This window comes from Argopecten irradians, chromosome 1, assembly GCF_041381155.1.
Source record: "Argopecten irradians isolate NY chromosome 1, Ai_NY, whole genome shotgun sequence".
Lineage (NCBI taxonomy): Eukaryota > Metazoa > Mollusca > Bivalvia > Pectinida > Pectinidae > Argopecten > Argopecten irradians.
Window position 1 is genome coordinate 65,973,431 of NC_091134.1, and position 26,656 is coordinate 66,000,086.

General features: G+C 35.1%; 3 protein-coding genes across 3 annotated transcripts in view; 2 read left to right on the forward strand and 1 right to left on the reverse strand.

Annotated features, from left to right (window-relative positions):
• Positions 1–16,040, forward strand: part of LOC138305816 (uncharacterized) — a 161,026-nt gene extending 144,986 nt beyond the window's left edge. The window contains exon 39 of the mRNA XM_069246089.1: positions 15,902–16,040. Within this exon, the coding sequence (XP_069102190.1) occupies positions 15,902–15,919 (18 nt within the window). The 3' untranslated portion in view covers positions 15,920–16,040. The remainder of the gene's footprint in view (positions 1–15,901) is intronic.
• On the forward strand, positions 248–16,047 carry LOC138305848 (inositol 1,4,5-triphosphate receptor associated 2-like). Its single transcript, XM_069246114.1, is given in 15 exon segments — positions 248–315; positions 6,691–6,721; positions 7,864–8,004; positions 8,257–8,388; positions 8,494–8,591; positions 9,387–9,436; positions 9,774–9,841; positions 10,309–10,395; positions 11,631–11,699; positions 13,109–13,184; positions 13,186–13,252; positions 13,594–13,659; positions 15,232–15,360; positions 15,670–15,878; positions 15,930–16,047. Coding segments are annotated over 14 exon segments (1,266 nt in total). The 5' UTR covers positions 248–262; the 3' UTR covers positions 15,869–15,878; positions 15,930–16,047.
• A 3,272-nt stretch (positions 16,048–19,319) lies between these two features.
• Positions 19,320–25,754, reverse strand: LOC138305856 (wee1-like protein kinase 1-A). Its single transcript, XM_069246122.1, has 8 exons — positions 25,013–25,754; positions 24,001–24,058; positions 23,609–23,778; positions 22,933–23,054; positions 22,436–22,699; positions 21,914–22,167; positions 21,414–21,559; positions 19,320–21,125 (listed from the first exon to the last, which is right to left on the reverse strand). Exons 1-8 carry the CDS (start codon positions 25,618–25,620, stop codon positions 20,999–21,001), a joined length of 1,749 nt encoding a protein of 582 aa, XP_069102223.1. The 5' UTR covers positions 25,621–25,754; the 3' UTR covers positions 19,320–20,998.
• Positions 25,755–26,656: the final 902 nt, after the last annotated feature.

Sequence of the window (26,656 nt, forward strand, 5' to 3'; positions counted from 1 at the left end):
GATGGTCCCTGACTGATCAGTATGTGTGAAAGCTAGATCTTAGGAGAGACTTCCTATCCTTGTCATTCATATAACCTTTACTTCTTGATAATGATTGGCAAAGCTACACAAACTTATAATATTGGATGCCAGTGGAAATACTTTATTTTATTAATACTTTGGAAGGTTGGATTAAATGTGCAAATCTGAAACTGGATTGTCTTATCTAAGGTGGAAAAACTTGATTTTTTGAGGTAAAATAATTTGTGCCATGAAATCTAGGATGGCAAAGCCTTGTTTACCCAACTTAGTGTGGGATTTACTAGCAGATAAAAGGTGAGATGTGTGTTAGATTAAACATCATGATAATATGCTGATTAGACTGTTTAAAAGATCCACTCTGAGAAAAGAGTGAAAAGTCCAACTTGAGTATCTTATGTATTTATTTCATTTTTTGGGGTGTCATGTAATTCGATGTTGCCTTCTGGTAATGTTATGGACGCCATACCGCTTCTGTTGTCATTCTAGTCTCTTTACAGTGATGTTAGGGACACCATACAGCTTTTGTTAGCATTCAAGACTTTACAGTGATGTTAGGGACATCATACAGCTTCTGTTTGCATTCTAGTCTTTACAGTGATGTTAGGGACACCATACAGCTTCTGCTGGCATTCTAGACTTTACAGTGATGTCAGGGACACCATACATCTTCTGTTGACATTCTAGACTTTACAATGATGCTAGGGACACCATACAGTTTCTGTTGGCATTCTAGACTTTACAGTGATGTTAGGGACACCTACAGCTTCTGTTGGCATTTCTAAGACTTTACAGTGATGTTAGGGACATCATACAGCTTCTGTTGGCATTCTAGACTTTACAATGCTGTTAGGGACATCATACAGCTTCTGTTAGCATTCTAGACGTTACTGTGATGTCAGGGATATCATTACAGCTTCTGTTGGCATTCTAGACTTTACTGTGATGTTAGGGACACCATACATCTTCTGTTGGCATTCTAGACTTTACAGTGATGTTAGGGACATCATACGCTTCTGTTGGCATTCTAAGACTTTACAGTGATGTTAGGGACACCATACATCTTCTGTTGGCATTCTAGACTTTACAGTGATGTTAGGTGGGGACACCATACATCTTCTGTTGGCATTCTAGACTTTACAATGATGTTAGGGACACCATACATCTTCTGTTGACATTCTAGACTTTACAGTGATGTTAGGGACACCATACATCTTCTGTTGGCATTCTAGACTTTACAGTGATGTTAGGGACACCATACAGCTTCTGTTGGCATTCTAGACTTTACAGTGATGTTAGGGACACCATACATCTTCTGTTGGCATTCTAGACTTTACAGTGATGTTAGGGACATCATACAGCTTCTGTTGGCATTCTAGACTTTACAATGATGTTAGGGACATCTGGAGAGGACCTATATAAGCTTTGCCTGTTGTCAAATCCATTTATCAATACAATAATATAATATCTTTCTCTGTTATTCCTGTTTTACTTGTTTTGTTTAATAAAATACTTTACAGTGATGTTAGGGACATCATACAGCTTCTGTTGGCATTCTAGACTTTACAATGATGTTAGGGACATCATACAGCTTCTGTTAGCATTCTAGACTTTACTGTGATGTTAGGGACACCATACAGCTTCTGTTGGCATTCTAGACTTTACAGTGATGTTAGGGACACCATACATCTTCTGTTGGCATTCTAGACTTTACAGTGATGTTAGGGACACCATACAGCTTCTGTTGACATTCTAAGACTTTACAGTGATGTCAGGGATATCATACAGCTTCTGTTGGCATTCTAGACTTTACTGTGATGTTAGGGACACCATACAGCTTCTGTTGGCATTCTAGACTTTACAATGATGTTAGGGACATCATACAGCTTCTGTTGACATTCTAAGACTTTACAGTGATGTCAGGGATATCATACAGCTTCTGTTGGCATTCTAGACTTTACTGTGATGTTAGGGACACCATACAGCTTCTGTTGGCATTCTAAGACTTTACAGTGATGTTAGGGACATCATACAGCTTCTGTTGGCATTCTAGACTTTACAATGATGTTAGGACATCATACAGCTTCAGTTAGCATTCTAGACTTTACGTGATGTAGGGACATCATACAGCTTCTGTTACATTCTAGACTTTACTGTGATGTCAGGGTACCACAGCTTCTGTTGGCTCTAGACTTTACTGTGATGTTAGGGACACCATACAGCTTCTGTTGGCATTCTAGACTTTACTGTGATGTTAGGGACATCATACAGCTTCTGTTGGCATTCTAGACTTTACAGTGATGTTAGGGACACCATACAGCTTCTGTTGACATTCTAGACTTTACAATGATGTTAGGGACACCATACGTCTTCTGTTGACATTCTAGACTTTACAATGATGTTAGGGACACCATACAGCTTCTGTTGGCATTCTAGACTTTACAATGATGTTAGGGACACCATACAGCTTCTGTTGGCATTCTAGACTTTACAATGATGTTAGGGACACCATACAGCTTCTGTTGGCATTCTAGACTTTACAATGATGTTAGGGACACTATACAGCTTCTGTTGACATTCTAGACTTTACAATGATGTTAGGGACACCATACGTCTTCTGTTGACATTCTAGACTTTACAATGATGTTAGGGACACCATACAGCTTCTGTTGGCATTCTAGACTTTACTGTGATGTCAGGGATATCATACAGCTTCTGTTGGCATTCTAAGACTTTACAGTGATGTTATGGACACCATACATTTCTGTTGGCATTCTAGACTTTACGGTGATGTTAGGGGACACCATACAGCTTCTGTTGGCATTCTAGACTTTACAGTGATGTGGAGACTTAGGGACACCATACATCTTCTGTTGGCATTCTAGACTTTACAGTGATGTTAGGGACATCATACAGCTTCTGTTGGCATTCTAAGACTTTACAGTGATGTTAGGGACACCATACATCTTCTGTTGGCATTCTAGACTTTACAGTGATGTTAGGGACACCATACATCTTCTGTTGGCATTCTAGACTTTACAATGATGTTAGGGACACCATACATCTTCTGTTGACATTCTAGACTTTACAATGATGTTAGGGACATCATACAGCTTCTGTTGGCATTCTAGACTTTACAGTGATGTTAGGGTCACCATACATCTTCTGTTGACATTCTAGACTTTACAATGATGCTAGGGACATCATACAGCTTCTGTTGGCATTCTAGACTTTACAGTGATGTTAGGGACACCATACATCTTCTGTTGGCATTCTAGACTTTACAGTGATGTTAGGGACACCATACATCTTCTGTTGGCATTCTAGACTTTACAATGATGTTAGGGACACCATACATCTTCTGTTGACATTCTAGACTTTACAGTGATGTTAGGGACACCATACATCTTCTGTTGACATTCTAGACTTTACAGTGATGTTAGGGACACCATACAGCTTCTGTTGGCATTCTAGACTTTACAGTGATGTTAGGGACACCATACATCTTCTGTTGGTATTCTAGACTTTACAGTGATGTTAGGGACATCATACAGCTTCTGTTGTCATTCTAGACTTTACAATGACGTTAGGGACATCTGGAGAGGACCTATATAAGCTTTGCCTGTTGTCAAATCCATTTATCAATACAATAATATAATATCTTTCTCTGTTATTCCTGTTTTACTTGTTTTGTTTAATAAAATATTTTGAGATGAAATGTTAGGGACATCATACAGCTTCTGTTAGCATTCTAGACTTTGCAGTGATGTTTAGGGACATCATACAGCTTCTGTTAGCATTCTAGACTTTACAGAGATGTTAGGGACACCATACATCTTCTGTTGACATTCTAAGACTTTACAGTGATGTTAGGGACATCATACATCTTCTGTTGACATTCTAAGACTTTACAGTGATGTCAGGGATATCATACAGCTTCTGTTGGCATTCTAGACTTTACTGTGATGTTAGGGACACCATACAGCTTCTGTTGGCATTCTAAGACTTTACAGTGATGTTAGGGACATCATACAGCTTCTGTTGGCATTCTAGACTTTACAATGATGTTAGGGACATCATACAGCTTCTGTTAGTATTCTAGACTTTACTGTGATGTCAGGGATATCATACAGCTTCTGTTGGCATTCTAGACTTTACTGTGATGTTAGGGACACCATACAGCTTCTGTTGGCATTCTAGACTTTACTGTGATGTTAGGGACATCATACAGCTTCTGTTGGCATTCTAGACTTTACAGTGATGTTAGGGACACCATACAGCTTCTGTTGACATTCTAGACTTTACAATGATGTTAGGGACACCATACGTCTTCTGTTGACATTCTAGACTTTACAATGATGTTAGGGACACCATACAGCTTCTGTTGGCATTCTAGACTTTACAATGATGTTAGGGACACCATACAGCTTCTGTTGGCATTCTAGACTTTACAATGATGTTAGGGACACTATACAGCTTCTGTTGACATTCTAGACTTTACAATGATGTTAGGGACACCATACGTCTTCTGTTGACATTCTAGACTTTACAATGATGTTAGGGACACCATACAGCTTCTGTTGGCATTCTAGACTTTACTGTGATGTCAGGGATATCATACAGCTTCTGTTGGCATTCTAAGACTTTACAGTGATGTTATGGACACCATACATTTCTGTTGGCATTCTAGACTTTACGGTGATGTTAGGGACACCATACAGCTTCTGTTGGCATTCTAGACTTTACAGTGATGTTAGGGACACCATACAGCTTCTGTTGGCATTCTAGACTTTACTGTGATGTTAGGGACATCATACAGCTTCTGTTGGCATTCTAAGACTTTACAGTGATGTTAGGGACATCATACAGCTTCTGTTGGCATTCTAAGACTTTACAGTGATGTTAGGGACACCATACATCTTCTGTTGGCATTCTAGACTTTACAATGATGTTAGGGACACCATACAGCTTCTGTTGGCATTCTAGACTTTACAATGATGTTAGGGACATCATACAGCTTCTGTTGGCATTCTAGACTTTACAGTGATGTTAGGGTCACCATACATCTTCTGTTGACATTCTAGACTTTACAATGATGCTAGGGACATCATACAGCTTCTGTTGGCATTCTAGACTTTACAGTGATGTAAGGGTCACCATACATCTTCTGTTGACATTCTAGACTTTACAATGATGCTAGGGACATCATACAGCTTCTGTTGGCATTCTAGACTTTACAGTGATGTTAGGGACACCATACAGCTTCTGTTGGCATTCTAGACTTTACAGTGATGTTAGGGACACCATACATCTTCTGTTGGTATTCTAGATTTTTACAGTGATGTTAGGGACATCATACAGCTTCTGTTGTCATTCTAGACTTTACAATGATGTTAGGGACATCTGGAGAGGACCTATATAAGCTTTGCCTGTTGTCAAATCCATTTATCAATACAATATAATAATAATATCTTTCTCTGTTATTCCTGTTTTACTTGTTTTGTTTAATAAAATATTTTTAGATGAAATGTTAGGGACATCATACAGCTTCTGTTAGCATTCTAGACTTTACAGTGATGTTAGGGACACCATACAGCTTAAGGGGGGGGGGGGGGGTATATTGGAATCGGGTTGTCTGTCTGTCTGTCTGTCTGTCTGTAGACACAATGTTGTCCGGCAAACTCCTCCTAAACTACTTCACAAATTGTGGTAAAATTTGGTACACAGAACCCCAACATAAAGGGTTCAGCAATGTCCCCTCTTAATAGAGTTAATCCTAAATTTGTGGGGGTATTAGTCGGCCACTCTGCGACAGTTCTAGCTTCTTCTTCTTAAAGTTACAAGCATATTTATATTCCAAATTGTGTCATTTGTTACATGAATGATATCATGACAATTACAAAAAAATAAAGCTTGGAGACTAAAAAGTGGACTGTAACCCAACCTATTTATTAAATAGGTCATATAATATTAACTGGTATGTACCTGGTTGTGATTACTGTGTTACCTGATGCTGATGTATTGTGTAGTAGAACATGCTACACATGTCATGTCTATCATATAGGTTTTATCTATTGAAATTATATGTAAAAATAACTTTCTAAAATCTTGACAAGCCCTACCAGCTTTAATAGTGTGTCTGGAAGATTGCTGAATATTTTGATTGGTGAAGGTGTGTAAATTTAAGCACACTAAATTACCACCTTTATCCAAACATATGGTCACATAAAACAATGCTAAATAAACAAACAAATGGACAAATTGCAATTTGACAGGTAGACAATACTTAAAGATAAATTTTTTTGGCTGCACCAAATGTTATCTCGGTAGGTCAGCAGATTTTGTCATTCCAAAAAAACTGTGTATCAATAGAATGGGTATTTAGGATAAGAAAAAAAAAAAAAGAAAATGTATTTAAATGTGTTCTGTTCATGAACTTCTCTGAAAAGTTTGAGGAACTGCAACACTCTTGGTCTATCAATTTTGTTAAAGATAACATGAAAAAATATCTAGAATATGAGTCATTGATTACATAGAAGGTAGATTACTGTGTCGACAGTATTGAGTTAAAACTGATATCAATATCACACGAGAAAAGACTGACAGCTTGAGACTTTAGACTTCCTGGCAATAACTAAAAAATACTGATTTTGATGTTTTTGCCTGTTTTAGGTCAGAACAAGCCAATGAACTGGAAATTGAGGTATGTACATCTATCATGTATTCAGCCTGTCATGGCTCTATTACACACACTGTGCACAGCAACTTCTGTTAATATAAACACTCTGGCACACCGCTAGGAACAATCCATTTTACATGATAGAAAACATCAAAAACCATATAATTAGATTTTTCCACAAGCCTGAAGATAATGAAATCAAAATCGAGTCTGTATAGTTAGAAAAAAATTATCTTCTATAATTTATTTTTGAGTGTAATGTTTTCTCAGAAAATAGTAATAAAAAAAATCATACCAGCCAGCTAGGTTAGATAACTATACATAAAAAAAAAAAAGATTTTAAAACCTCTAATGAATTTTAATGTGTATATGATAAAATTATCATAGAAATAAAAATGAAATTAGTTAGATTAAGGTAGTAATATCCTCAATACAAAAACAGTTTATATTTGATTACAGTAAAATATAGAGACTGATGGTGTGTTTTAAAAATATATATAAACTTGTTATAATAGCAATTATGGCCCATGAGGATAGTTCGCTAAGGCCATACTATAGTGTTACTTTTCTGGCAGCGGCAGCGTCAGCATTTCACTTTAAAGTTTTGCATTTAGCTCTGTTTCTCAATAAATATAGGTCCAATCCAAACCAAACTTTAAATATAGCTAAAGGACATCATTATCACTTCAACACACCTAAATATTGCAGGATTCAGTTCAGGCCCTGAGACGCAGAGGCTGTGAAACTTAGGGATGCTTAACTATTCATAAGACCTAGCTGACTTTAAAGTTTTGCGTTTAGCTCTGTTTCTCTAAAAAGATAGGTCCAATCCAAACCAAACTTTAAACATAGCTAAAGGACATTACCTCAACACACCTAATTACTTGCAGGATTCATTTAAGTGTGTGGGATTCAGAGACTGTGAAACAATCTTTAGCTATTTTTTTTTGTGTTATAGGTTTATACTTACAATTACGCTTAATTATAGTGAATTTTTTATATCCTTTCGAACCAGAAGGATATGTTTCAGAACATTTTTTAAGGTACAATAGATCTGGTAATGATTTTTAAAAAAAAACTCATACATTGTTTAATAGCAACCTACTAGTCCTGTTTAAACATAAGTTCCAACTTTATCAATACATGTACTTTTCTTTTCACTACAGAAAAAGTTCACTAGCCTGTCATTAGCATTTAAGACTGATAAGTTGACCTTGGAAAAACGTTTGGAAATACAGGAAAGGTCACGAGATATAGCAGAGCAAAATGTGGACACAGAACTGAAGGGACTGAAGGACAACCTTGAAGTAAGATGTTCTGTGTTTGACTTAATTACATTGAGAACCAAGTTAGCTTGTGTTGCATGATGTTAAATTTCTAATTTCATTGTCTTCTTCACAACAGTGGCATGGAAACTAATCAATTTTACTTTATTCTCATGTAGTTTTCTGGAGTAAAGGGCTCTCAAGTTTGACATTATTCAACTGAATACTCTTGACATATATACAACATAAATATGTAAAAAGTATAAGTTTTAACCTCAAACTTTTGTTCTACAGACACTGAACCAGCTATGTATAGACACCCAAGTACGAGATGTCCTCAGGAAAATACAGGCACACCTCGACATCCTGGAACAGGCTACAGCCAGAGTGTCAAGTCGCGCAGAAGTATTCGGGGCAGTACAACAGGTAGGCTAGGCATTCACAAATTTTACAAGTGTTTAACTTTAAGACGAGTCTAATTCCCAATACATTATTTTATGAAATCTGAAATGGTGATTTGATATTTTTTAGGAGAAGAGAATGAGCAAGGCGATAGAGATCATGATAACACATGTAGATACAATACGTATGGTACATGATCGAGTCAACTCAGAACTTGAGGAGGCTAGGTAAGTTCTCTTGCACTTATGAAATAAAAATATTTATGGTACTAGCTGCAATAATGTAACTCAAAAGACTTCTAGACAGATACTGATGTTGTCTTTAGACCTACAAATGTTGCCCATTACTGGTAGTGGAGCAAAGTAAAAACATTGCAAAATGCTATTTACATCTTTGTATACATGTTATTGAACCATATTTATATCCCTTTAGACAGTTACCTACTAGGCAAAAAAAATGACAGTTAGAAATCATTTGTGTGTCATATATAGATATTTGGTCTTTTCAAAGGAAAATGTACAACAATTAATACAGATTGTGAAATTGATGTCTTTTGAGCGATAAGATAGACAATGTTAATGATTGTTATGTTGGTTGCACGTAAATGTGATATACACATGCATCTATAAGAATGAAATAATTGGAAAACTATAAAAAGCATAGAAAATCTTGCCCAAGTGATTTACTGTGGCAGTGCTCCATTAGCACATATAGGAACCATTTAGTACCCGGCCGGAGAACATAGTAGGCTGGGTACGTATATTCCTTCTAGTGATTGGGTCAACTCAGAACTTGAAGAGGCTAGGTAAGTTCTCTCTTACGAGTGAAATAAATAATGGAATGCTTTAAATCAATATTGATTTTATTTATGTGAACCTAAATATGTGCGTTAATAACTAATTGCAAGCTGTTTAGTGTAGTTGTCATCAATTAGAAGAATTTGTTACTAAGCCTCTGCCATGAAGTGAGGAATATATAGTGTTGCTCTCATCACGTTTGTAATGTTTACACTTGTCTTCCAGAAAACTGATACAAGACAGTCGTCCCTTTGGAAGTGCAGGTTTAGAGATGGGTAAGTTATCTTGGGTAATGGTCAATCTCTCATGGTGACCGCATCATTATTTCGAAACTAATCTGAGAAAATGGTGAACCTCTTCAAAATGGTAGATCAGCTATTATTCTTTAGCACATAAAGATATCCTCTTGGGTCATTGATTGGTTAAGTAAATTGAATAATCAGCAGTTTACATTGATTTTACAAAAAGTGGGTTATGATAGATATCATTACATGTGGAATGGTAAAGCAAACTGCCATATTGGAGATTTTTAGTCAATTGTGGTTGATACTAGTCCCTGGGTGGAGAAAAACAAAGATCTTGTTGACATCAGCTAAATCTGTGGTTTTACAGGTGATTTTCCACACATGAGTAAGCGATCTATGTCCCTTTCCCAGCAAGGTCAAGGTCTTCAGTCACGGGTAAGTCATGAGTAAAGGAGATAAGATTACTGGCATTATCCCACGGTCATCCCGTCTGTTAGTCAATTGTTGATGGAGGTCATCTCAGAATTCCTTCAATTTAAGCCATTAATTTTGTTATTTAAGCACATACACATGTATTATGTATGTTTTCAGCTTTCTGAAATGATCATGTAGGGCTGAATAGAGATCTTAATATTAAGGTCACTGAGGTGAAAGTGTTATAACATATGTCATGAAAAGCTTTAAGCCCTCCTCATATCAGCACTACTAGGGTTAAGAAATATTATGGTGCAGAAACATTTTTGAGGTGGTGTTGGTGGAGGAAGAGGTGCTTACCTGCAAGGGAAAAAGTGTATAATGTACAATATTCAGAGGTTGTGAAAAAGCATCAATTATCTTTACAAATCTTAAATTGTGCAGATCCCAAGTCATTGTTTGTTGGAGAGTGTTTTATATTTGTACAGATGAAAGGTCGTCGTGTAAGTGAGGTAGCCATCCCTCGGGCGTTAGGAGGAGTTGGAGTCCCTTCCCTCACACACTCATCTTCTATGGTATTTATTGTCATATGTTTGTCTTATTGTACAATATTGCAACCACTGTGACTTTACGAAATCTCCAGTGGACGGAGATCTTATAAAGCTCCCAAATACATCTGTCGTATTATCTATATGTGCAAAGACACCATTGATACAAATATCTGTGCATGTTGTTCAGTAGAAACTTACGAAAAAATCCAACTTTTTGTTTTCAAAAAATTGGAGTAATGATATTCTTATATTATGTTGCAAGCAAGCTATAAATTCATGATATTAAAATGGAACCTGGGGTATTTTGAGGTTGTCTTCTCAAAAACAAAACAAAATGAAAATAACAACAGCAGTCATAATAAGTTAATTCTGACACCAGTAATTTGGATGTTACTAACTGACTGCACTGTAATCTTTGTAATGTTTCGTGTTCAATCTTAATTTATAATGATAAATATAGAGTGCAATAACAATGGTTGAGAGAATCTGTGTTTAAACAATAATCTGTATCCTTTACAAACATAATGATGGCTTGATGTGATTGTATAACACTATAAAACTTAAGTTTTCTATGTATTTGTTACACATTAATCAGATTAACTTAACATATATGTATATAAAGATTGAAATGCTACTTTATTTCTTTGAAATTTCACTTTTGTTTTAAAGTGGTCATGGTTTACAGAATGCTCATGATGGCTGCTTTATGTCTAGCTTTTATAGGATTCATCTCATTTTATTCTCAGAATAAGTTCAGAAAAATTTACAATTTATTATCAAACTTCATAGTTTGGTTCTGATATCCATTGCATTGCCTGCAAATATACCTGTATTTACTTTACAGAAAGTATTTATTTATATACAGCATAATATGATATTATATGCAGAGATCATCATTGTAATCATCATAATATTTCTGTGAACTTTGACCTCTTTTTGTGCCAAAACTGTTTTAGTTGTTGTCCTCTGTGGATAGTCAACAACACAGTGCAAAGGTTTAGTAATATGTTGTCATGTCATTGTACATAATGTAAACAAAACAAATAATGTTAAATAGGGAAGTTTGCTTGAGCAGGACTTTAGAGAGTGAGAAGAAACAAATTTTGTTTTAATTAATTCAAGTACAGGTGGTAGGAGGGGGAATAACAGCTTGTTGACCATCTACTTAAGATTCAGGAGACACAACTGTGTTCAGTTTTGGACAGCTCTCTTACACTGCTAGCTGTAGTAATATATACAAACTTTGCATGTCTCTATAGGATGCTTCTACTATGTCTTTGGAGTGCAAGTCACCATCTTGGTCCAGGAAAGACTCGCCAGACTCTGAGGTGAGAGTTCCATGCACAATCAACAATACATCTTCTCCATTGGCTGACCTTCTGATAACCATGTCAATGCAAAATTTGCATGAATGCAGTGCATTGTATTTGTTGTAATGAAGCATGATTTAATATAGAATGGCAGAAATAGTTTGGCCTTTGTCATGAAATTGCATGAATATAATACATACAACCCTATTGATATTTCAGCAATTTAAAACCTTGACTATAACTCTTCTGTTGTGAAACGTATTAACAACATTGCTGTAATCACATCTGAATAATCGTACAATATTAACTATCCAAGGATATCTGTTCAACATTTTTAGATAACACAAGAATAACATAATTCTGACAAGACAATCTTGTATGTACATGAAAGAATAGAAATGGCAGATGTTTATTTTCCTCCAATACTTTGAAACAAAGCAATCCTCTTCAATACCCTCTCAATGAAAGTTTCTGTTAATGAGTGTTGCTGTTTTGTGTCATATGTCACACTGCATGCCAAATATCTTTTCCCTGCTCCACTATAGATATACCAGGCATCTGCTTATTCCCTTGTGAGGTTTGCAAGTAAGGTCGTCGGTTAGTAATATCCCCAGCCAGTAGGAAATGTCTTGGTTATGTCCCTACCCATTAAAGTTAAAACTGATCAGGTACACATGTGTGTTCAATGTGTATCTATAGAGACAAAGCTGGAAAAGCATGAGCTGTCTAGTGTTGATGTGTCATGAAATGTTAAGAAGTATAGATTTGGATGATAAAAGACAAAAGGATTAGAAATTTTTATGAAGAACAAATGGGTAATTGTTAATGCTAGAACACAAGAAAGTGCTGCAGGCTTAGATTTAGAAGGGGCAATATGACACTTTTCACCTCTTTGGAAGATGAATAATTGGCAAAGCTATTTTGTGGCAGTAATAAGTCCAAGCCCACCCACCCATCCACTCCTTCAACTTTTTCTGGCTTGGTCCATGCATCATGATTTTAGTACTTACCATCAGGTTTCTTACATGAACAAAATTACAAGGTAGATATAGAAATATTTGATACAGAGGTATTAGAATGCACTCTTTAAGTCTTAGAAGTCAATTTTGTTAGAACTATGTGGTGAAGGTTGATGCTGTTATTGGACTATTGCTCAGTTGAAGATCTACTGTCATGGCTGTGGTAGTCAAAGACACTCAAACTGTTACATCAAACCTTCCCACAAAGCAGATGGCCCTTTGGTAATAATATTTGCTACAATATGAGTAAATTAACACAAGATCCAATTATGTGTACATGTACATGAAACTAGGTGTTGCAAACATGTAAAAAAAAAGTTCTTACTTTTGCTTCATGTCAATAGCATATGAGACCTGAAATGATATGAACTATTTTTATGATGATATCAATAATTATTTGATGTACAGGATGCCAAATCAAGATTCCAGTGTGCTGTGGCATCCATGGCCATGAAAAATGCTGTTTCAGACACATTTCGTCGGGGGTTCCCTAGGAAATCAAGTCTCTAAGAACAGCACACCACCAAAGTCTCGCGAGAATTCGACTGAAAGGTCTGTATGTACAGTGAAAAAGTAATACCATTTTTTTCAAAGATAGATTACTTTTATATTTTATATTCAAGATCAATACACATCTTAATGGATACACAGAGTGCTTTCTGTCTGTCCTTCCATTTTTGTCAATATTTCATTTAAATTTTTGATATTCATGAAAGTAAGTTGATTATTACTTTTGTCTAGAAGCAGGCAAAATAAAGATGTTTCCTCTGCAGTAGAAATGAAAGGATTTGAATCCTACTTGATTTGCAGCATCCTTGTTATATCATATTGATCTTCATTACAATCCCAGTAAATGACCTAGTGATGTATAAATAACCAATTTTTGTTTGTAGTAAAGAAGTCCAGGACAAGTCACCAATAAAACAGAATTCCAAAGAGGAGGAAGCCTTCCAGAAGGGGTGAGTGTAGACAAGTGATGCTAGGTCTCTACTCAGGGTGTAAGTTAGGAGGAAGCCTCCAGAAGAGGTGAGTGAAGACAAGTAATGCTAGGTCTCTACATAGAGTATAAGTTAGGAGGAAGCCTTCCAGAAGGGGTGAGTGTAGACAAGTGATGCTAGGTCTCTACATAGAGTATAAGTTAGGAGGAAGCCTTCCAGAAGAGGTGAGTGTAGACAAGTGATGCTAGGTCTCTACTTAGAGTGTAAGTTAGGAGGAAGCCTTCCAGAAGAGGTGAGTCTAGACAAGTGATGCTAGGTCTCTACATAGAGTGTAAGTTAGGAGGAAGCCTTCCAGAAGAGGTGAGTGTAGACAAGTGATGCTAGGTCTCTACATAGAGTGTAAGTTAGGAGGAAGCCTTCCAGAAGAGGTGAGTCTAGACAAGTGATGCTAGGTCTCTACATAGAGTGTAAGTTAGGAGGAAGCCTTCCAGAAGAGGTGAGTGTAGACAAGTGATGCTGGGTCTCTCTACTTCAGGTTTAAGACACCTGGGTATGCTTGTGTTGACCATGACAATATGATAGATAGATGATTGATTTCCTTTATGCTAATCAGTGTTTGATTGAATCAGGAAATACTTACAATCTTCTCCTTAGTTTTTAGGACAGTGTATACCTGGTATCCTTAGTTTTAGGTAGGACAGTGTATACCTGGTATCCTTAGTTTTAGGTAGGACAGTGTATACCTGGTATCCTTATTTTTAGGTAGCAGTGTATACCTGGTATCCTTAGTTTTAGGTAGGACAGTGTATACCTGGTATCCTTAGTTTTAGGTAGGACAGTGTATACCTGGTATCCTTAGTTTTAGGTAGGACAGTGTATACCTGGTATCCTTAGTTTTAGGTAGGACAGTGTATACCTGGTATCCTTAGTTTTAGGTAGGACAGTGTATACCTGGTATCCTTAGTTTTAGGTAGGACAGTGTATACCTGGTATCCTTAGTTTTAGGTAGGACAGTGTATACCTGGTATCCTTAACTTAGTTTTAGGTAGGACAGTGTATACCTGGTATCCTTAGTTTTAGGTAGGACAGTGTATACCTGGTATCCTTAGTTTTAGGTAGGACAGTGTATACCTGGTATCCTTAGTTTTAGGTAGGACAGTGTATACCTGGTATCCTTAGTTTTAGGTAGGACAGTGTATTCCTGGATCATCCATATTTGTTAATAGACTTCTCAATAAAGTTTCTTTATGCCATTTTCAAATACATATATGGATTGAGCTCTTAATTGACAATAATACAGTGTCTTTGGTTATATCATTGAAGTTCCTTTAGATGCTTTGTAGGCATAAAGATACTTCTCAAATCTACCAACATGATATATGACAATTCTGTGTGTATTGAGATTTAATGGTTGCTGAGTAATGCTGCAATTTCATATTTGTTATCAGTATTGCAAGAAAGGAAGATGTTTACATATTTTCTTTCACCTGGGGCTATCTCAGGCATAAAACTGTTTTAAATTTTTTCTATGATTAACATTATATCGAAATTTCTTATGAATTAACAGTATATTTATCTATCCTATTGTGACAGGTTCAAGCAAGGATATAAAGCCCAGATGGGGCGTGAGTTATCATCTCTACGGGAACATCAGAACTCCATCAACCAAAACCTAGAGGAACTCATGGACTCCTACGACAGTCCGCCTGAAGAGGAAGAAAGGTCAATAGTCCAATAATATGTAAAATCCTGGTGATTCCATTCAAATCATGATTATATTTGTGATTTTATAATCAGTTCAGTCTTTGATTGTGCATATTGTGTATAGAAATAGTACTTTTTAACTTGAAAGTTCAGTAAAATATCTACCAATGTGTGCATCTGATCATTAATCTACGTAAATACGACTCTACTGGCTGAGTCAAAGAAGCATGCTCCATCAGCTGAGTGACAGAGACCGTATTTATCACTATGTATAAACCACACTGACCCACTCCTTTTATACTTATATAATCCTTTTCCCTTTCACAGGGCATTCAAGGAGGTTGTGATGGAGAAGATTTGGGAGATGGTACCAGAATGGGAGATTGCGGGCAAGCGACTAAGAATGATGTTGGCTGGTCTCATCTTTTTCATGGCCATATGTAGCATTATAATGTCCTTCCTTCCACTTGGCCATGCAGTGTCTGTGTTCCCAGACTATAGACACATGGATCACCCACCCCTCTGATGGCGGACAACTTTTTTTTTTGTTTTATCTGTAGATCACCCACCCCTCTGATGGCGGCCACTGTATAAACAACTAGTTATATAATTATCATTCTCAACGACATGGATGTTGCTAGGGAGTCAGATCAATCATTTAGTGCTTCAACTATAATGCAATTCATTTCACAAGGAGATGATTTTGATAATCTAATATGAACTTTGATTGGAATGTATTTTTGTCAGGAACAATTGGATTGGAGATACATTCGCTTGCAAGATAAATGCGGTTTTGTATGGAAGACAGATTGTGATCATAACACATTCTCATGGTTAATTTATTTTCATGCTGGAATAACTGTACATGTACTTATAAAATTCCAACAAAATTGTATTCCTATTAAAAATTATAAGTGCTGCAATTTATCATTTTAACCTACTGAATTTTTGAAATTTTAATTTTCCAGTTTAAACATATTTACAGGATTATTGGATAGAAATTCAAGACATTTGAGTACAGGCACTAAGGAAAATGTCCAATCCTTGAGACTTAGTGTTATGTCAGTGCTCAAGGTCACAAAAGGCACCCTTCTTTAAAATCTGGGATGTTCTAGATAGTACTAGGATGTTAATCGTCAAAGATCAATGTTATGTTTATAAAGTTCAAGGTCATCATTTCACAACACATGATCCTAACTTAACGCTAACTGCTTATTGTGATGAGTGTTAGAATTAAGCAAATACAGAATCGGAATCGGAAGCTTACACTAATTGCCATAATATACAACTCATTCAGAAATAATGCTGGTTCCATATGGTGTGTTTTTCTTTACATATATATTAATGTATTTGTGTTATTATATGGTAATTGCTATTACTACATATTTTGCTTTAATATTTATTTCTTTTGCTTCCTTCTCAACATTTTATTAGTGATATTGGGAAATATGATAAAATATTTGGACAGAAATAGATACATTTTGTCATTTGCTGATCTATTCAACATATCATTGTTTTGGAAGGTTTTTAAACCACCACTGTTTAATCGACTAAACAGAAAATCTTTGATTCATGTAGCATTTATCAAATCAATACTGTGATAATTTTAAATGAAATATAAAAATGTAGATTTTATTTAATGTAGATTTTATGATTTTATAGCATCACATGATGATCATGTGACATTGCTGTGATTGATGTAAGAAGAAAATCCTATTACAAATGTGTATATATGCAATGGCTTTTAATAGAAAATGTGAAACAATGTGCAATAATTCAACACCATGGCATCTTTTACAAGATAAAAATAGTTTGGACACTTTTATAACTATCTAAGACTCTATCTATTATTGCTATGAAATAATATTGTTTTCATTTCAATATTTATCAGATAATATCATTTATTGTATATAGGATGTCTATGTATGAACTTGGGCATTTCTAAGGATAAGGGGAATGATGTAAGCTTATTGTACAAGTTTTCATTAAGTTAAACAGAAATTTAATGATGTAAGCTTATTGTACAAGTTTTCATTAAGTTAAACAGAAATTTTGACTCATAAAATGAGTATGGAACTGTAAAAATGACTTTTAAGATAACTCTGAAAGCAAACTAATAAAGCACTTATCATCATTGTGCTAGTGCCCTAATCAACCATTGGTTTGACCTTTTATCTCTGTGATGTCACATTTACATACCCTATATTACACAATGTTGTCTTTGGGGGAAATAAACGGTCAGCAGATTTTATTCCTTGAGATATGTAATAAACATAATCTGATACTATACTATTGTCTATATCATAAGGAATATTAATAAGGTATTTATTTGTAATCGAAAGAGCCTCTAGTGAACTCCTTATTAAATGGTGGCTTGACAAAGATTCTATAGTTGTTCCTGTATAATGAAACGTACAAAATCCTCCTCTGTCAACACATGAAAGCTGTTATATTTCTGTACAACATTTAGGATAAATCTACTGAACAAATAAGAATCTGAATATCAATTAATGAATAAACTGTTAAACACCTCCATGTTTTATTTGAATGATTATTCAGTTGATATTTAAGAAAATAAAATTTGTTTTTATGAAGTAGACTGGTCTGGTGTTATATTTTTAGATTTGTTTATTTAGGAGACTGCTTCTGCTTGTCGTTGTTGTGTTTTGGATGGAGATGATTGTCTGATAGTGCAGTGATTGTTAGTCGTTTGTGTTTGATTGGGTGGCTGACCACCAGGGGCATGTAGGAGAAAGGAGGCAAAATGTATGGAGTATTAAACACTTTGATGACATTTGTTCTCTTGTCAAGAAATGACAACAAACATATTTATAATTTTGTAACCCAAAAACTTAAAAAAAAAATCTTGTTCATAACTATACATACCAAGGGAAATAACTCTTGCAAAAACAAAGTATTGCTGTATGTTTACATGAAGGGGTACTTTTGTCAGCATCCTGATTCCCTGCAAAATCTTTTTCATCCAATGATTGACTCCTACATAAGCAAAATCGCATAAATATGCCTTCAGAGAAAAAAAAACTTATTTTAAAGTTACATGTGCCATAACTTGGACGACCGAATGTTTGCAATTAAAGTCCTTGTTTGTATGTTTTACGTACGTTTAGATGAAAACATATCTGCAGAAATTACTTACACTGAAAATTGTTACATACGTTTAGATGAAAACATATCTGCAGAAATTACTTACACTGAAAATTGTTACATGAAATTTCAAACAATTTGGCATCACAGTCTGACAATATGCGATAATTTAAATGTGTGATATGCATCACCATTCACATATGTGCTACACAGGATTCAATGTCACTTCATTTGCTTCGGTTACTTCAATTGTGACAAGTGAATATAAACATAATATACAATACCTGTGAAAAACATGCGTGGCACTTTTCGGCTGATTTACACAATATAATTTAAATGCGTGCTACACATGATTCACATATGTGGCTACTCATAATTTACGCATACGAATCATGCATATATCACATGATTCTCATATTAATTTTACGCATGATATACGGATGTGCTCTTTACAGCTCAAACACTCAAGAAATTTTCGCATGTAAATCATGCGTTTCACACATGTATTTAATGCTTGGTACTTTTGCCTGTGTACTTATTTCACTGCACAGTAAACAATAATGATTTTTTCAGTACGAAGTAATAAGGTCCTGCATCATATTATTGGTAACTTGTGGTTCTGAACGAAGCTCTTCTTGGTTCATCAGACATCAAGTGATTTGGGTTACTTGTTTATCAACATGTATATATCTAGATGCAACAGAATTTGGACAAATAAATCCTTTCATTCAATAAATGTTTTACTATGGTATACCAACTCCTAATGGCGTAATTCTCAGTCATTTTACCAACAAAACATCTTTGAACATTGTTAGTGTTCACAATTTCAATCAATCATTGTCATCATGAATTGAAAACTCGTCATTCCACAATAAATTAGATTAAAATTTTATTTTGTAAAAGTTACATACAGCACCATGAAAAATGTTGACAGAAGATTTAATTCACAGAAACTTTGATAACACCCCAAAATATTAGCTTTGCTTGTTGAGGTTAATGCTTTCATTACTGGCACGTTAAGATACACAATTACATCAATAGCTAATTAGATACTGGCATATATTTGATGTTTTGGATCACAAATCCAACTATTTAATCTAGTATAAAATAATTATGTAATAATATTGTATTTTTCATGCAAGAAAATTATTATCGTTAGTTCAGACATGGGACAATTAAGTCATTACTAGATTACTTTTTCTTAATACAGAATGAAAAATAAATGTGATCATTATGTATATTGATACAAAAACTGTACACTGGCTATCAGTATTGTGTATGATTTTAGTCATGATGAATAAGTAAATATTTTCTCAACAAGCAGAGCTGTCAAAATTATTATTTTCAAAAAAGTACAACACAAATTTTTTTCTTGATTGTGTTATTGATGAAAGTCAGTAAAATACAATAAGGAACTGATCAGCATAATTATTCACAAAAACAGAACACTATATCAAGTATTATTTCTCATTTTGAGGAGTGAAAGATGGAAAGCTGTAAAATAACTACATGTGAGAAACTACTCATTTACACATGCAATATACAATTATCCTTTTACTGTTATTTAATACAGACATTTTTAAACAATTTAATACAAAGCAGTTTTGGATTATATTTCAAATATTAATATTCTAGATTACAAATACAAAATCCAAATGCAAATTGTGAAAAAATACAGCAAGCAACATTAGTTACAGGCAAATTAAATTCCAATTTTATATCAATTTTTAGTTTTCGACATTCTAAAGAGACCTCATGCAACAGATTTAGACTTTAGAATGATATATAACTGACAGTTAGAGAAAGTGTTTGCCACTTAATTTGTTATAAGAAGTGAAATGAATTATCAAACGTGTGAAAAAAATCAACAAATAGTTAAGGTAAATGGCCATATGAAAAATATTTCCTTTAATGTTTAACTCTTTTTCTTTGATCTGATTTCTGGCAATTCCTTCACATTTAGATTACAAACAAAAAGGTAAATAAAATAAAATTTCAAAACATGTACAATGAAATAACCACATGGTTTGTCAATAAAGAATGTAAAAGGAGATATTTTAAACAGGACTAATCACCTTGAATCAATAATCAATTACCTCACAGCAGGAACACCATTATTTAGAGTAAGTGTTCGTGGTATTCAATTTAAGAAACACAATTCAAAAATAAACTTATTGAAAAATGTGCATTACATGTCCACAACTGCCCCTAAACCCCCAATGCCCCCACCCTCCCCCATGTCCAAAGAGCGTCTCATCACTTTGCCCCCTAAAGCCCCCACCCCAAATGTCCGCTGAGCCTCTCTGACATCCGTTCTCCTCAGTTTTATCACAATAGTACAGAAGTTACACTTCTAAATCATCACACATATCACAAACAGAAGACCTGCTTCAGTCAAAGATTTCCGTAAAGAGTGCACTATAGGAGTTCCTACCCGACATGGTCGTCGGGTGGCTGTACAGAATTATTTCTATTTACACAGTGTATATATTAGTTTCCATGCAGGATAACTACAAATATTTATTTGTTGCACTTTTTCCTTCTGCTGTGATCAGAACGCAGACAAACTCATGCTCCTTTTCATCTTGTTGCCCACCAGCCGACTCTTCCTGCTTACGTTGGCCGAAAAACTGGCAGGTGTAATCCTTGTTAGGCACTGTGTGGCTTCCACAAGTTTCCTGTAACAAACCAAACATTCTTTTAAATACATAACTAAAGTACATTTATGTTAAGTCATTCAAAAATGGTATCATCCAGATCTACTAAGTGTTCCGAGTAGAATTTGTTCCCATGGCAGAAAATGGTATCATCCCGATCTAGTAAATGTTCTCAGTAGAATTTGTTCCCATGGCAGAAAATTTACATTTTTACTCTTTGCATGAGAGTAAAAATGTAAATTTCTTTAAGATGTGGTGTATACTGTTCTTATCAACTTTTGTGTTTTATGTTGGTTTTAATTTACATACCTGGAGAGCATCTGGTTTTTAAAGCGTTCTTCGTTTAATTCTCGTCTGAGTTGTGCACGCGACTTTGTGGCTTGTGGACACAGGATGGGACTGGATGCAACAGCTGCTGCACTGGGACGTTTCGTAGGATCAGGGTCAACCATGCTCTGTTAACAAAATCAAAAATCAAATTACTTTCTACTTCATAAATCATGGATTCATAAGAATCTATGATGTAACAAGATAAAACCCAAGACTTTGAAAATCTGAATGGGTACCTTTTTTCTAAATCATAACATGTCCGTTACAGATTCTTTTGAAGTGTTAGTATAATTTCATTAACCATAACATGTCGGTAACGGATTCTTTTGAAGTTTTAGTATAATTTCCAAACAAATTCATCTAGAAATTGCTCTCAAGAATTTCCACCAAAGCCTATTAAATTTCTTTTATTTTTACATATGAACAAATTTTGTCAAGTTTATATACAAATACATCTAGACATGAAGTACTGTAATTACCTTGAGGAGTTGGTTGAGCTCAGCTGAAAGATGCGGCAGACTTGGAAGCTGGCCGTCACGGATGCTATGCCACTGTGGGCCATTGCGGGGAAGATTATGGCCACCTCCTGCTTCATACATAGTAAGGCCTAGTGAAAATACATCACATTTGGATAAATGGTCAAAGTTTTCACTTAGGATTTCTTTTGGCAGGTAGTGGCAGTCACCGTCCTCCACTGTAGGGTTTGTCACCGAGGTTACATGGCCTAAATCACCTGCAATGATAAAACCGAAAAGTTTAAAATATGATATGCATGAGGGAAACTTTTTATCACCAAGACTGTTATTCATTGACAATAGTTACAAATTATAAGATAATGCGATAAAATTCATGTCAATACATAAAATTAACCATGTGTTCCAGATAGTAAAAGTTTTATGTTACAACATTTAGAATCTATAATTCTGATGTATATGTCATAACATGAATGCCCAGTCAAACTTAACTCATCTAATTGACATTATCTGTGTTAATCTCCTTACCAATTTTGTAGATGATGGCTTCCTCGTCTTCCTCATCTTCTTCCTCTTCTCCACAGGACTCCATCCCACTCTCTGGCGACTGTAGGAATTTGGGGTTTCTATGGATGAAGATATTACCAGGTTTGATATCCAGATGCACCAGGTTCTGAGAGTGGATGTACTTAAGTCCGAGGACTGCCTGATACATGATGGTCTTGAGTTCTGTCTCGCTCATATGTCTCCCCGTCCGCTTATCTTCCTCCACCACCTCTGCCAGACTGCCACCTATTAAACAAATGTCAATCAATGTTACGCTAGTTTGATTTTATGGACTTATCCTTGATTAACAACTCAACAAGGCAATTTAAATACTATTGTTGTATTAAAAAACTGTTGTTACAATCGTAAAATAGACTTTATTTTCAAGAAATTAACCTCCAAATCTTTATCACCATTGAGAAAATTAGTAATGCATGATATCTGCATAACGTATTCACTGTTTCATGCTAGAAACTTACCATTGCAATATTCGTTTTGTATGTACATGTGGTCCTCCTCTGCCCAGGCAGAGTAGTACCGCACTACATGTTGATGTTTTCCCAGTACTGCGTGGGCATATACCTCATTCATGGCATTCCTCCTGTACAGAAAATACATGCTTTAGCATACAAAATTTTTGATATATTTTTGGTAATGTTCAAACAATGTTAATGTCCTATCCTTCCATACCCCAATTGTTACTGAAGTATACAGACTGGTAATGAGATCAGTGGTTTCTTTGATATATAGGTCAAAGGCAAAATCTAGGTTATATACTTAGATTGGCCTACATTTCTGATGACGACTCACTATCTCTCCTGGAATCTATAATCTGACCTTCAGAGTCCTTATTACATACATAGAGAGTGGATCTAGATTAAGACAAGATTTCTAACTGATGAAAGATTGTAGATATTGGTTCATGAGCTCAAGACATGGTATGGAATTGGGTTTAATATCCAGGATATTTGAGATGAAGGTCATCTATTATTACACAAGCCATTTACAAAGCACCAGGAAAAGGTCCTATTGATCGAACCTTCTCTGACTATATGCCAAAAGGAAGGCAACAAGTAACTATTGACTAAGCATTTAAGTTATCAACAGTTACAGAAATAGCACACCATTTACATTGTATTTTGTACATCAACTTACTCGTAGACGCTTCCTGCAACAGGCATCTTTGATTTCTTGATAGCGTAGGTGCAACCATCTAGACGGTGAACACATTTGTAGACGCTACCAAATTCTCCATCACCAAGCTTGCACACCTCATGAAATTCCTCATTATAACGAGATGTATTAATCTCATGCAGTGCGATTTTCTGTAAAAACCAGTATAAAAATGATAATTCATCTATAGTCAGTAACCAATCCAGTTTTTTTCTCCAGTTTATTCATAAAACTCTTTAGTCCCCTCGGGTGTTTTAACTCCTCCAAAATTGAGCATCGTTCTATTTCACTTATTTTTATTGCAAAGTTATTTTATTTCAAAATTTTCCCTTTTCTAATAATATAGAACTAGAAATGAGCGATAGTATACAAACCTTTGTTGAGGGCATGTCAACTTCTATTTCATCTTCTGTTGAGTCGTCCAATATACTTCTGAAATTCAAACACAAAATCATCTCTTAATTCTGATCAGTAGTTCACATTTTAATGCTGTTGTCTAGAAACTGATTTTGAAATTTAAAGTTTGTATCCTCCCCTTCCCCTTCAATCAGAATTAGTACATTTTTTTTGCTAGGTGTTCATATGAAAAGATATAATGGTCCCTCGGGTGGTTCCTAATGTACAATTTCTGCACATGTGTCTGTGGAATGACATTTTCTTTATTAGTTTTAGTAAAGCGTTATTCTGGAATTATTTCATAAAACTGTTACTGGATGGTGACCAATTTTTTGACAAACCATAGCACATGCAGGATTTGTATGATTGTAAAAATTTAACATGGATTTTTTAGTGGAAATCTAGTGATCTACATATACAATTCACCTAAATATAACTTTTTCACAAAAATGGCAGGAAATGGTCACTGATCAGTATGCATTATCTTCATAAATTGCTGGTCTTTTTTTAATAAATGCCTGTTCACAATTCACTCTAAGTGATTTTGATAAATCTAAAAGTCTACAGGTGATAAATTTGATAAAATTTAAGATCCATAGAAGAAATTAAGTTAAGATGGGTAATCATTTCCTTTTCTATTTCTTGAGTCCAGAAATTTCTGAGACCTCTCCCCTCCCAGATAAAAATCAATGGGATTTAAAATTTGACACAGCTGGGTTACATGAGGGATTCACTAAATTATAAACTTAAACCATGCACATAAACAAAGTTTTGAAATGGTTTCACATCGAACAGCTTTCTTTCACATATTAATTATTCAAGATACACATTAGGAACAGCTGGTTGATGGTAAAATTCAACTGATAATGATTCTATGATGCAGTATGACGTATGTTGAATTTAAATCATGACATGAGTCATCGTTGATGTTGTCATAGCTATTTTTAAATAGCGTTTTGAATGAAAACACGAATAATCCAGGAGTTTTACCTTTCCATTTGATTTCTGTTACGTTTCATGGAGTTATGCACAGTTTGTGGTCTGTTGTTATTTGGCGTAAATGGGTTGAAATTTGCTTCGACACGATTTTCCGAAGGAGGTGTTAGTCTTTTTCTCTCTTTAGCAATTCGTTCGTCCGTTAATCTACGTCTTCTTGCTTTTTGGAGTAAAGATTTTGGTGTGTGTGGTGTATCGAATAATCTGAGAGCACGTAATCTGTTGTGAGGTGGAGAGTTCGGACATGGCGATTCAATGGCCGTTCCGGGCGTCGGTACTCTCTGCTCATCGTCGTCCACATCGCCTTCATTTCCTTCGTCGAGTGTAAACTGAACTGGCGATCGCTTGGTTCGCCTCAAAACACTTCGTGTTGATCTTGGACTAGATAATGGTGAAGATGGTAAATCTATTTCGATAAATTCCGATTGATGTTCGTCATTTCTATCAGATTTAAATCGACATGGCGAAAACAAATTACCACACCGCACAAAATCGCCATCACTGGGACTAAGCTCACCTTCGTCAGAATCGTGATATGTTAATGTCCTAATAATATTTTCATCTCTTCTCTTTAAGGCCGATCGCCGTCCTTTCGCAAACATGTTTCTTGTTTTAAACCACCAATATGTTTAAGTCCGTTGTAAATCCCTTGAATGATAACTGTTTACCTGTCACAACTGTAAATATCGTAAGACGTGGGCACGCTTCCTGATTCCTTTTGAGATTTGGCGGGTCAGACGATCACATGACCAAATCGACCAATCAAATCGATCGATTCAAATAATGTACGTTGTTCACACCCGGTCGGGTTCACAAACCTATAGTCTGTTTCTATATAGTCCTTAACTAGACTGAATAGAATAAGGTGCCAATTAAAGGCTGGATACTGGCTTAACAAAGAAAACAGTTTGCTAATTAAAGCCTCTATAATATTGTACAAATATGTACATAATAGTCTAGCATGTTTAGTTTTAGAGGAATTATAATTGCGTAAAGCTTGTAATTTGTGAGATAGGATCTAACCAGAAACATATACACATATATGTATATATGTTTCTTATCTAACATTGTTCATAGATCACTCAAGGATGTTAATTTGATGATATAATAATGATAATTTGAAAAATGAGGATAGGGGGTCATTACGATAATATGCCGTTATAAACGCCACAATCACCGGTTCGATGTTGGTAAAATCATATTTAACTGCTTCGATTCATCTCATATTAATTAGTAAATCATGTCACTCTATAAAGAAGTACCATGAATATAAACATATGGGGACATGCATGGTTAACAGTCGTGAAATTACTTTAAAAAATTAACCCAATATATACATATATATAGTTGTTTCGATGAAATACTACACGCCTGAAATATCATTTTCACGAGACTTTTCATTAAATAGGCAAAATTCTACTAAGAAATCAAATATCTATATGATGTACACTAGTCACATTAAAAACATTTTAAAGATTTAAATTATATGTTTTGTGAATTGCTATTGTTTATCATTATGAAAGTATCCACAAAGAAAGACCGCCCTTTCACGTTTTTAATCTGAAGACTTAACTTCGTTTAACTTTTAATTTACACGCTACCGTAGTTTGGTTGAACATCTTCGATATTAATTGATTG